Source organism: Gavia stellata, chromosome 2 (genome assembly GCF_030936135.1).
Source record: "Gavia stellata isolate bGavSte3 chromosome 2, bGavSte3.hap2, whole genome shotgun sequence".
Lineage (NCBI taxonomy): Eukaryota > Metazoa > Chordata > Aves > Gaviiformes > Gaviidae > Gavia > Gavia stellata.
In genome coordinates, this window is record NC_082595.1 from 39,514,495 (window position 1) to 39,528,458 (window position 13,964).

At 35.2% G+C, this 13,964-nt stretch overlaps 1 protein-coding gene across 1 annotated transcript in view; it reads left to right on the forward strand.

Annotated features, from left to right (window-relative positions):
* ADGB (androglobin) overlaps positions 1-13,964 on the forward strand; it is a 116,740-nt gene that overhangs the window by 49,031 nt on the left and 53,745 nt on the right. Inside the window, exons 15-18 of the mRNA XM_059835579.1 lie at positions 1,349-1,363; positions 6,731-6,746; positions 11,179-11,347; positions 13,293-13,356. Coding sequence (XP_059691562.1) covers positions 1,349-1,363; positions 6,731-6,746; positions 11,179-11,347; positions 13,293-13,356 — 264 coding nt within the window. The remainder of the gene's footprint in view (positions 1-1,348; positions 1,364-6,730; positions 6,747-11,178; positions 11,348-13,292; positions 13,357-13,964) is intronic.

Consider the following 13,964-nt stretch of genomic DNA (forward strand, 5'->3'; position numbering starts at 1 on the left):
ATAATAGGATGTGCAGTCAAGGAGAGGCAAGGGCAAGTAAGAAAATACGAGAGACATTGATAAAACCGGAATGGTTGGAAGAAAACATGAGTGTGACTTCATCTAAGGGCAATGTGATTCAGACATGAAATGTAAGAAGTCATGAGCAGCTAATTGACTTATACTTGAACGTTACTTTTGCCTCAAATTAAATCTCAGCTGAAAAATGTTATGCCTATTAATAGCAGCAGTATGTAAGTAGGACTGCATTTGTATGGATTGCAAAAGAAAATAGTGTTTTTAACTTGCAGAACAATGTTCTTTGTTTCACATATTAAGTCTTTAAATCAACAAATTTGTGTGGATACCTCTGGGAGATTCATTATGTGAGAGCTTGCTTTCCTTAGTTTTAAAACTTAAAATAACGATATACATCTATACCTTTTTTCAATGTAAATCAATTAGTGATTAAAAATGCAAACAGTGAAAGAGAAACTTTGGTATCCCCAACTCACTAGGTTATGGCTAATTTGTAGAATTTTGTATTGTAGTGTACTTAGTGTGAATAACTTTGTCTCCATTTTAATCTGTGTGATTCCCATTCAGGAGACGTCTGATTTAAAACCTTTGATATAGATTTGCTAAATCTTTGGGATGCAGCGGTTTTATGCTTTAAGCTGACTGAAATTCAGTCAGCTGCTGTGCCAGATCCTCAGCAACTTTAAATTGGCATATTTCAATTAAATCCAATGTAAACTGTATGAAGTTACATCACTGAATATCTGATTCACTGTTCCTAAGGTCTGCTGTCACAGAAACAGAGACTAGTGATAAATGAAAGATAAAATTTTAGGAGCTGGATGTACCTTCTTTAAAGAACATCAAGTTGAAAGACAGCATTATCCCTCATGTCCCCAAAGTACTCATGCCAAAGAATAGAAATGCTTTATTATTGATTTTTTCCAACTTTTTTCCCCCTGAGTTTCCCATTCCCTCTGATTTTACAGTTCTGAAAGCTTTGTGGATTTGCATTAGGAAAAAAAATCTTCAAAAATATTCTATTTTTGGTAGTTAAATTGATCTTGAATCATACTGTTATTAAAAAAATATATTTTGTGAATTTTTTGTTTAAAAACTGCATAAAATAGGGCCCAATTCTTCAATGAAAAGGCTCGCTTTTATTCTTCTTCAGTAAGAAAGTAAGTAATTTATATGTGTAAGGCTCATTGAAATGCATGTGAAAGTAGATTTTTGGCTTGTTCCATTTGGTGGAAAAAATTATTTGTGGAATAATGGCTTCCTGAACTAGAAGGTTTTCAGAATTTGATTTTTCCTTTCATTTTTATTCCTTATCCACTTTTGTGGTCAGGAAAAAAGCAAAAAGGTCATCATTTGTAAACTGCACAGTGTCCTGCAGTTTTCTGGAACAGTAATTTTGGCAAACTCTTTTGAGAAAAAGATTATCCTGGAATAGTGTTTCCTTGTAGCTCTGCCATTGAAAAGCCTACTTGAAGTTTTTATTGTGATGAATTCTTTAATGCAAGTTATCTCCAATTGTCTTCTGTTTGACGAAATGTTGAACAGTAACAAAGAAAGAAGAATCTAATTCAAATATGTTTACCATCAGAATTTGCAACAGCGCCAGTCTTTTTTTAGTGGTGCCCAGTGACAGGACAAGATATAACGCGCACAAACTTGATGATAGGAAGTTCCATCTAAACATGAGGAGGACCTTCTTTCCTTTGAGGGTGGCAGAGCACTGGAACAGGCTGCCCTGAGAGGTTGTGGAGTCTCCTTCTCTGGAGATACTCAAAACTCACCTGGACACATTCCTGTGCAACCTGCTCTAGGTGAACCTGCTCTGGCAGGGGGGTTGGACTAGGTAATCTCCAGAGGTCCCTTCCAACCCCTATCATTCTGTGATTCTGTGATATTTAATAGACTGACCTGACGGCTATATTCAGAAATCTTAAGCAAAGCACTCTGATTTCTCTTTGTGGTTTCTTCAGTGTCAAGCTCCCTGGCAATGCTACTTTTAGATCAAAAGGGTTAAAATCACCACTGCCTCCCAGTGACATAAACAGAGTACCCATGTTCTTTAATGTTCATGTTTACCTCATTTTTCTTACTTCAGTGCCATCCTTTTATATATGCAAGCTCAGTCTTACCTTCTCCTTTACAACTGATATCAGTCTATTTAGTTTGCATGCTCTGTTGTGTGCTTTTTTCATGTTCCCTGTAAATGTTGCAGGCTGTTGTGTCATAACAAGCTTTTTCTTCTCCTCATTCTAATCCTTCTTATGATGTATTTCATAAGCCCAGTGAATTGTTATTGAGTCAACAGGAGGGCCAAGTAGAAAATACAAAATTCGATTTTCTTTACAAATTTTATAGTTTTAAAAATTACTTCAATCTGCACAAAATGAAAATTCCCTGCTTATTTTTTCAGGGCAAAAAGTAACCATGAGATATTAGGCACATGAATTAGAAGAGGGACTTGAGCTCTCAATTTAGACATTTGTGGTATAGACAATCTTTATGATGGGCCCGCAAATATCCACTTGCTTATACAGAATGGGACAGCTCCAACATTAGAGACTGAATAAAAGAGAAGCCGAGTTGGTAGTTGAGTATTTTTAAGCCATTCCCATACCTCAGTCTGTGCACAATTTTGCAGCTGTTTGTTCTTTTGTACCACCACCTTTTTTCAAAAATCACCTCTGTTACCTTCTCCCACATCACAGCTAAAACTAGAGCTGATATTCCAGTTAGTGAAAACAGTGACTCAGGAGTAGGCAAAAAAAGAATGCGTCCAAGTGACTATACATGCAAAACCCTTTCATGATATAACTCTCAGGTCAACATCAAACCTAGAAATTTAATACAGGGTTGGATCTTAAGAAATATTTTGGTCATCTTTGTCATTTTGAAGGTAGATTTAAAATGGATTTTTAATCTTAAAAATTATTTAGTCAAAGCTTTATTTCTTCACCTGCAATTATATCCAGAGAGCTTATTTTTGGAAGAAGACTGCTGTTTTTTACAGAAAAACTGGTGTGAAAAGTTTTGCCATGCATCATTTCTACAATAGTAAAGGATACTGGTTTTATAAAAATTTTAAAACGTATTATTTGGTGGATTTGAATAAAATAATGACACAGCTAATGTTGGGAGGCTGAACGATACAAATGAATCCTTGAAAGTAATAAGATAGCTATAAATTTATGAATTACCATTATTTTTATGATTATGTGTTAATGATTTTAAATGTAATAGATGCTAAATTAGATTTTTAAGTTAACCAGCAAATTTCCCTCACATTTTGCGTTCAGATTTCCCATTGATTGCAGGAAGAACAGTAAGTAACTAAATTCTCCCTGAATCTAACTGCATGCATCCTTCCACGTTTCACAGCTGGATACAACTCTCTCCTGCTTTCTTTCTTTATCAGGTACTGTGGCAGCAGAGCTGACCTTACAGACAATGTGTGTTCGTTAAGGAGGAAAAATGCCTTTAGTTTCTCTTTCTGTGCTAATGTCTTAGTTGCTGTAGCCAAGGCAATAGCATAACAGAATGAGAACTTCCTTGACACTCGCAGTTGTCTTGTAATCACTGAGGTTTAGGTAGACAGACACATCCCATACCATTAGAGAAGCAGACAGCTTTTGACTATATTACGTTTCCACTCCAAAAAACAAGTAAATGAGCCTACAGGAGACTCTACACAGCTGTGGTTAGATTGCTTTTACAGCTCAAACTGGCTTAAGTAACATTACTAAGCATCCAGGTTTTCCAGGATACGTTCTCCTTCTTCAATGGAAATTCTATTGAAGGAGTTTTTGAAGATTTTCTGTATCTCTCCAGGCCTTCCTGCTGCCAGCTGTTAATACCAACAAAGTAGCTCTATAGTAAGCTGCCACATGTCTGTACTAGAAGCATGGATCATGTGTACTGTCCATGAACAGGATGTCTGGCAGAAAGTGCTAGAGTACTGATGCAAATATTGCAGTCTACAAGGCTTATACAGTAGATCTGATACTTTTTATACTTTGGACATGCCCAGGATTTCTGAGAAGACACTAGACAAACTGTACAGTTGACATGTACCTGTTTGGTAAATCCTGTGACTCCTACAAGAAATTTGGCAATATTGGAATCTTGCAAGTTGTAGGCTCCCATGCAGAAATATGACAGCTTGAGGCATGCGTACTTCTGAAGTCACAGTTTAAAGGGGAGAGATAGTCCAGGTATTACTAGAGATTTTTTCAGACCCAAATATTGAGTTGTAAATGTCAATGTCACGTGAGAAGTGATCACAGCTTGCCTTTTGTTTTGCTCAGTTGTATGTATAGAAGTCTGGAAACAAGAGCTGAAGTACATGGGCAATTGCAAAATCCTGTTGTGTCCTTTTCAGCTCATTTGCTCTAGAAAAGCAGGGAATTAATCTAAAAAGGGACATGTAAGACGTAATATATTTCAGCTACCAAATTGTTCAACCAACTGTTAAAAATTTCAACAATGTATGTATTTTTCTCTTAATTGCTATTTATATTAGATCTGTCCCCAGCTTTGACTCATGAACATTCTTTTAAAAAACCACAACAAATTTGGAATAGAATTTAGGATTTGTGCTGTGCAAAAATGGGACTTTCAAATTCTCTCAAAAAACAATACTGCGGTTAAACTATAAGTATTAAATTATTTGGTACTTCCTATTTTGGGACAGAGACTCTTAAATCTGTAGTTTATTCTCTCAACTCTTTCCGTTAGTTATTTCAGAGAAGATCAAACACCTAAAATTTTAACAGAGCTGAGATTCCTGAGCCTATTGCCTGTGGAGGTGCTGTAAAATGCTGCAGGAAGACTTTTACTGAGTTAGGAATTAAAGTAGAAAGCCATAAGGCTTTCCTCTAAGGAAGCATTCACAGATCCCTTCATGTTGTGTGTGCAGGATAGTCTGTAACAGGAGGGTTGAAGCAGACCTGGAGTTAGAGCACAATGACCGTGTGCAAGGTTTAGGTACTGTTCTAATCTGCCATCCAGTCTAACTTACTCAGACTTTCTAAATTATGTCAGTCTTTCCCTCCAAAAATGTTTCTAGATTGTATTGAGAAAGCATAAAAGCAGCTTCAAGTCAGTATAGCTCCCACAACTCCTCTTTTAAATGCAGAACAGAAAATCACTGTGTGTGTCCAGATATTGGCCAGCTCAGTGCTATCAGTCTCAGCATTAGTGCCTTTGACACATGTAAAGGTGGGTATATATGAGGAGCTTGAATGAGGGGAAGGGTGACAGATCTTGTTAAAGGGAGACCTGGGATGAAAAGCAGCTTGCAAATTTGTTTGCAATAGCTTTTTTAGGCTTTAATAGTTATCTTTGCAAAGGCAAAGCTAGTCCAGTTAACCCATTAATAGTACCACATTCAAATGGGAAATAAGATGGGAACTGTGGAATCTCTTTCTCCTGCTCTCCCTCCCTCAATAAAAAAAAAAAAAAAGTGCAACTGAGCTTGTGCAGGGTATGCCATATTGCAGGTAAGAGGGCAGTCAGAAGGAAGAGTGACTAGGCATTCATTTTTAACAGTAGGAAAGATTTTAATCTCTCAAAGAAAAGGACCCTGTCTTCGCAAATTCAACAACTTTCTGAAAGGCTGGCTAACTTGTTTTCAACTTTAAACCTAAGCGGATATTACATTCATATTAGTTCAGCAGCTCTAGCTTGGAAATGGGATTGACCAGGATAAAATTGTTTGCCAAAAACATTAAAAAAGAGCAGGCTACTTTTTATTTATGCAGCTGATAGAAAACAAAAGATGCTGTAGCAATCAGGCATGCTGGTTCCAATGACAGTTGTGTACACTTGCACAGCAAGAAATGCTTTTGGAAAAGGAGTCCTCTGTATACTCTCTAAGAATGGAAACTTAGAATAGAAAAGAACAGAATTGGTTCTAGAATAGGACTAATTAGTTCTTAGAATAGAACTTATCTGATTGTCAAAGAACAGTAGTATCAAAGAACATTTTTTTAATAGCAGAGGAGTAGGCATATGGAACAGCTTTTATCCGAGACTCCATATCACATATACTTCTCTAGAAAAACATCGGTCTGTCTATTGGTGATGTGTATGTAGGTATTATGGTGAATTTTAGTATTTCTATTTTTCTTTAAAAAAAAATATACTACAATGATAACTTACTAGTTTGTTTCTCCATCTCAGGAAGGACTACTCCAAAACCAAGTATTTTCTTTAACAAAATAATGCAAGATTCTAATCACAATTGTTGTTGTTCGGGTTTTTTTCGTTATGTAGGAGACCACCCTCTTTTGGCAACAAAATGAAGAGAGACACAGTAAAGGTAAGTGTGTTTGAAGTTTATATTCAGACTTGACTCTAAGCCTGCCATGAATATGTTGGGATCTTGGAGTATTTTTGTAGTTGTCACTATTAATTGATTCTGAAGTTAGTGTATCTCAGTAGCCAGATTGCCATCTTTTCTGCTTACTCAAACATCTACTCAAGAAATGCCCATTGAAGAAAAGCTCCCATAGCACAACCAAGGAAAAGGATGAAGCAGACATGTTTCCGTCCTCTGGCCTATAATACTAATAATTCACGTTACTACTGTAACAAAATCCTTTGTGCTCAGGTTTTCTTCACAATCTCCAGGCCATCTCAATCCATACGTTGTCATTTCTCTATGCAAAATCCATTTATTCCAACTTTACATAGAAAATATTACTAATCATTACAGGATTCAAAGACTGGAGGTCTATGCTCCTATTAATTGGTACAGGTATGATTGCTTTTCTTTAAATAATACAATTAATTTTAATGTATTAATTATTAACTAAACTCATCTTCATAAAACTATTTTTAAACGAAAAAAAGTCATTGGGAGAGGAGGCTTAATAATACATCTTGGTTTAATGCTTTGCATTGTGCCATGCACTGTAAGTTATGAAGGTTACTTCATATTGCTGTTGCTTCAAAACGATTCATTATGAGTCTTTCAACTCCACAGAATATCTGAGAGCATGAATCATGAATCAAAACTGAAAGAAACAGAGAAATCTTTTAAAAAATGTTTTATTTATGACTATGGGGGTTTTAATACATTTTTTAACATGGCTAAAAATTGCTCAAATTTTGAAAAGTATGTGAATGAGAATTCAATAACTTTATCTCTTCAGAGTTTGGTTACAGGTCATTAGACAGTTAAATATATGAATAGTCTAATGTCAGGGAAGTTTCTGTTCACTTGAAGCGGATTTGAAACACATTCCTATTGAGAACAGTGGTATTTTACAAGTAAACTCATACATATAAACGAATCCTTTCCTGATTAAATAATTGCATTTCAATACCTTTTGGTTTAGGAATCTCTGTCCTTTTATGTTTGTTTAAAAAAAAAGAGTTTAAAATATTCTCATTAAACTACTTACGCTGCTAAAGTCCATTGAAATTTTGCGCTATTGAGGTTCACCAAATGCAATGAAAATTTTTCGTAAAAGTATAGTACATCACTGTCTTTCTCTAGAATGTTCTCAGAGTAGGAAATTATAGCTTTGCAAATCTACCAGAACAAAAAATTTGTCCTAAAACATATAATTACACTTAATTGTGCTTTGTTGTAAAATGAAAATTCATACATTTATGTTTATTCTGTCTGTGTTGTTGTTACAATAAAGCAGTTATATTCTCAAGATTAAGTGCTTTTCTGTACTTTCCAATTGCTTTTGGTGCAGATACTGGATCTGATGGAAGTTGTTTGTAGCATCACATTATTCCCATGAATATCTGTTATCTCGCAGGAATCTTGTTGTTCCAGTATTTGTCTAGAGACATAATGAAACTAAAGTACAGACTGAAAATGACAAAACCAGAAAGTGAAATTTCAAATGAGCATGCTGGAATTAAGTATGACATTATTGTACAGTGTATACAGGATATATTGAAGCAGTACATAGTAAGGTGGAAAATTTCTTTGATCGTGTGGACAATCTTTATATTTTCTGTAAAAGTAGCTAGAATTTGACGTTCTGTTAAGTGAACCTGAAGTTGATAGGTTGGTTACCTTCAGCTGTGCAGCATTTTTCATAATGAAAATGCAATTTGGTTTAAGGCAGAGTATGTATGATACTTCTGTTTCTTTGTGTGCTTTTTTCATCAACAGCCCCCACCCTTACGCCCCCAAAGAAAAAAACCCAAAACCCTAAGCTCGTCTGACATGTTCTACCTGGATAAAGTTATCTTGCCTTTCAATTTGTCTACCCGTTTGCCTGCATTTGAAATTTGGTTTATTGGCATTGGACTAAATAATCTATAGTTGGTTAGATCACTTTTCATATTTTCTTTAAAACATTTGCTAAACTTCAAACTCATGGTAGAAAACCTACATTTAAAGATGTCTTAAGTACTATTTTGTGGATTGGAGATTTCCTGTGCTTTTATCTCTGTGCTCTGTTATAGAAATTGGCTACAACCTTCATATTCACTGTGTTAAGATCTTGCAATTTCTGCTGTAAATGGGAAATTTCCATTTTTGTACCTTTATTCCAATAAGCCAGCCTGCCTGTCCCTTCTTCCTGAAAACTGAGGCAGGGGACTCCTTTAAATTTTGAACTATTTTTAACATTTTCCTTACAAGGTAGTATTTTCTTGTGCTTTTTCATTTACTTGGCTTGCTTAGTGTTTTTTTTCTCCTGAAGAGCTAGCTTATGACTATAAAGAGCCAGATACAAAGCGTCCAGATACTGAACATTTTTGGCACCCAAAAATGTAGGCAGTTAGATGGGGGGGCTTGATTTCCATTAAGCATCTCAGTAAAGAGCCAGTGCTTGAAAAATGATGAGCAGCTACCAAAAGCAATGACAGCATTTGATGCTAAACTGTCTTAGAATGTGTCTTCTCACTTTCTTAAGAACATTACTTTTTCTAATAATTTTGGGGGTTTCATGGAGTATGGTATTTTCTTACCTTAAAAATAAGGATTTTTGTGATAAACTCTGCTAGTGTGTGTTCATTTGCTACTCTTTCGTTTTTGCCTTTTTGGATTAATTGTTCTAGTTTGTATGTGGCTCTGCTCTTAGTTATTGATCTGGTTTTATTTGTCTTCTATTTTTTGTTACAATGCATGTTTTATTGTTACTTCTGTACTTGAATGGTTTCCCTTATCAAGTTACTTTTTTTCTCTTAAGCTTGATTGTAACATTAATCTTTGTTGCTTGAGTTCTAAGTAGCATAAAATTCTTGAATTCAAATATGCTGCTCCGTTTTCTGAAGCTCTCTGCAGTGTTTAACTTTAATAAGCTCATATTATATCCATGTGTATTTGATTAGTATTTGCGTTTGTTCAAGGAATAAATTATATGATAATTACAGACAATTATTTGCTGAAATTATCTCCCATATGTCAGTTTTAAAATACTACTTTATATTGAACATCTCTTAAGATACGCTTCAAATTAATGTATAGTTTTATTCCATAAATTACATCTTCATTATATGACCTAGTTTTTGCAGTTTCTCATACAAGGTAAACGATAGTTAGCAGTTTGATTTACTTTTTTCTTGAAATTCTATTTCTGTATGATGCCAGGAAGCTCTGAACAGCACTGTCTTTGGAATGCATAGATCAAAAAGGATAAAATATGCTTTTTGATTACATTCTCACAAGATTCTCATTACTTCTTCAATGAGAAGTGTGGACACTTCAGCCATTTTGTTGACACCGTTTTTGCTTTCCTTTAGCTGCACTGGAAGAGCTATCTTCCCTTTGACCCCAGTCTGCATACATAGTCAAGAGAAAGGTTTATGCATTGACTTTTAAATAGTGTGGAGCACATCTTGTGTTTGAAGGCTGCAGAGATCTACTGATCCTATTGATCCTAAAGAAGGTCTGTTGATAGTAATCTAGTACTTGTGTTCAGAATGAACAAAGAAGAGCAACACTGAGCCACAGGAAGATGATATTGGGCATAGTCCTGCTCTGATGACCCCTTCATTGTACTCTCTGTGATATGCACATTTGCAAGCCAAACACTGTGGTTATTTCACTGGAGGCCTAAAACCTATGTTAACTTAAATCTAAGAAAACGCCTAGATTTTACAGCTTTCAGTTAGTTTTTCCATAGCATAAGGAAGAGAAAAAGTCTTTGGTGCGTTTCCTTACATTACATTTCTCTGAAGTCTTAAAAAAATAGTTGCAAACTAATTTAGAGCCACCTACATCTTATAAACTTATTAGTTATCCACCACATCACTGTGTGTCTCACTGATCATGAAGTATTACAAAGCACATTTAAATATAAATAATGTATTTTTCTAATTAGCTTTCTCATTTGTTATACCTTACCTGTTTGGATATTACCTCAGTTTTTTCCTCAGCAAACATTCTGAATTAATAGCTGTTCATGTTTGAGCTGTTCTGTCTACTGTTCTCAGCTGTTCTGAGCTATTCTCAAAACTTCTTTTTGGGACAGATTAAACATCTTCAATAACTACTCATATGAATCTCACAGAGTAAAGGCAAAGAAAGTAACATTACAACACAACTTAAAAAGTTCTTAAGTGATTGCAAAATGTGTCTACATGGCATTTCCGTGTTTATATTTTGGTATGAATCTGACAGTAGTTCTGATTTTCCTACAAGAAAATTCATGTAATCTAGTTCAAATCTATTTCTGTTTACAAGTGGTTAGACTGACTTGTGTGAGTAGCATCACAGGGGGTACTAAGTACTAGAGGCAAGGATCGGTCTTTGTGTCCTCCACAATTCTATGTATTTTTTTTTTTCTGTGGGTTGTAAAAATTTTATGATACTGCCCCATCCACTTTTCACTGAATAGGAGCTTTGGACAAGGGGTTGTATTTTTCTTTATATAGATGACTTCAGGTTTGCAGAATTGGTATATATGTTCACCTAACATGCTCATATTAAACTTTCTAGTGCACAGTTCAATATGTGATAGTATATTGAGGCAGAATACTTAAGCAGTTGCAGATGTAAGCAATTAATATCTGTACAGAGTTGTTTCAGTCACCTTTTGAGCTTTTTAGGTTAGTGCTTTAGTTTTTATTTTTAAACTCTGAGATGTATGGAAAATATCCTAGTAATTTTAGGATAATTTTTCAATATAAGAATACTACTTTAATGTGCGTATTGTCACTGTATTGACTCTGTGTGTCTTATCTCTCCAGAAGAATTACATGAGAATATCAATTCTGATGCAAAACGAATGTCAGAAACAGCTGATACTGGTATGAACAGCCAGACAGGGGACAAATCAGAGGAAGAAATCAAGTCAGAAAGGACTTCTGTTTCCAGGGAAACATGGATTAGCTTTGAAGACTTCTGTGTTTGTTTCCAGTAAGGAACAGAGGTTTTGGGCTTTATTCCATAAAATATGCGTATGTAATATGCGAATTGTGGCTATATAAAAACTGTACCTTCTCAACAGATCTTCTTTTAGTTCAGTTTAGAAACAAATCAACAGATCCTGCCTTTCAGGGTAGTCCCAAGGCTACTCTTCCGACCAGATTTACTGTGTCTGTTGGCAGTGAGTTTGTAGGTGCAGCCCCACACTCTGTCTTGAGTATGTACTCCAGAGTACAGCGGAGAACACAACCACTAGCTTCATAAAGCATATGTCAGGCTGAAACGTGGGTGGAAGATGGTAGGTCATGGAGCTGCAGCCATTAAGGTGCTCACATACCCGACCCATCAGCCGCTGGGCAGACACGTTCTGCATCTGAACAACACAATTCTAAGGCAAAGAAAGTTGTTGAAGTCTTCTGTTGCCATCAACATAGCTCAGCTTGGTCAACTAGGTGCTTTCTTTCCCTCCCTTTTCAATATAATTCCAAGGCATTTATACCGCTGCAGACATGAAAAAGCTAGTGTAATTGCAGCATAGTATCTGTAGCTTCTGTCTTTCAGATTTAAGAAGCCTGATACACTATAGATCCCTTAGAGAATCTGACATTGCTGAGGGGAGTAATTATATCAGAGAAAATTCATCCAGGTGTTTTTTCATTTGAATTTGTAACTGAGATTTCTTTGTGAAGCTTTTATTTTCATAAATTAATGTTTTCTTGAGCAGGTATTAGACTCTGCTCCCTGTCTGAGGGAGAATGTATAACTTTTATACCAGCAGCACTACAGGAACTTTAGGATTAAAAGATCATAGATCACTTCAGACCTTGTTAAGGTTTGCCTGCCTAATTTTAGGGAGCCCCAGGTCCAGGAAGATACGGCCTTCAGAGAAAAGCATCACAAGCAAAGTTAATTTCCTTTTCTTTCAAAGACGTGCTCACAGTGTCATACACAAAGGATGTAAAATATGAAGTTTTTAACTTGTTAGCCAAACGTTAAAGTACTGTTAACCTTCTGTAGAGCACTGCAATATTAATTAATGTATAGAGCATTTGTCAGTTTCTTATTCCTGTCCCTAAGTGGGTGAGAGTTTACTTATTTTCACAGTGAACTGATAAAGTATCTGTTAACAAAGCATCTTGATTGACCTTTGAAGAATTTATCACTCAGAAGAAATTAGGCACCTAAGATTTTCATTTTACCAGTCAGTTCTGTTGAAAGCATTTCCTTGTCTGACATGCCTATATCTCGGACAGAGTGAAAAGAAGATGAATGTTCAGAGTTCATATCAACTTTGAGAAATAAAGAAAATTTTAGTCATTGCAGGAATTGATATGTCAACAATGGATCAGGATCCCTGTGATGTTTCTGGCTAATCAAAACATTTCTTTTACATAGAACATTGGACTTTGCATCTGATTTCATCCTCAATTAAAGCTGAAGTCATTTATGTTGCCCTTGGTTAAATCCAGGTCAGAAAAAATTGTTGTCAGGAATTAAGTGGCTTTCTGAAGGTGTGCAAACACCAGAGAATTGAAAAAGCACAATAATAAACTATACAAAATAGTTCTTCCTTACCGTGAGACTTTATACATAACTTTATTACAGTAATTTTCAGGTAGGCATTTAAGTTTCAGAGTAATATTATCCTATTACCATTTATGGATTCAGATTGAACAAATTAGTGGCCTGACCTCCAATGGAAAACTGTAGAAGTGCAGCAGAGGTAGAAATTAATGTCAGCTGCTTTCTCTGGAGATGAATTTTATTCACCTTTTATGAAACTAAAAATGGTGAACCATTTTTGATAAATAGCTGGGAGTCTGATTTATGAAAGTAAAGTTAGTATCTTATGCTATGAAATAGAGATTTACCTGAAATATATCATTTATACTAAGATTATTTTCCTGCATGTATTTTTATTTTATTTTCTCCCTAGGAACCTGTATGTTTTCCACAAACCACATACGTATGCTTATAACTATCAGAAGACGGATTTTAAGGTATATGATTGTGTTGAGTTTTTTGTGCTTTTTTTATTTTTTACAGTATTCATAATTAGATAATAGATATATCCTAAATGACATTGGTAGATCACACAGAACTGCTATTACTGAAAAAATAATAATGGCTTAAGATTGCTATAGTCAATGCAAAGATGTTTGTGAGCAAATATCCAAAAGTATTTCACTGCGTTTAAGACAGGAAAAAAATGTTATGGAATGCTGTTGCACAGTAATATAAAAACTGAGTATGTAAATCATGAAAGTTGGTAGTGAGAGTATGTATTACAGTGAATCAGACCTCCATCCTCTCTTTATCTCGATTTAAATCTACCTTATAACAATTTAGAGACTAAATTAAATTTAATGATGATTCATCTGCAGAATCTGCCCTTCAATTCTCCTTCATCTTCACCTGTCACCTAAAACCCAAATAGTCTGTATAGCATAGCCCTCCATTTTCACTTTACATGCTAAGTCCTTTAGCAACTTACAAGATTCTGTTGCAGCGATTAGAAATACCCCTTAGTTGCACTGAAATTACAGTGTTTCTTTAAACCTGCCATTAGTCCATATTATCAGAAGGTTATTCAACATGCTTGAATATC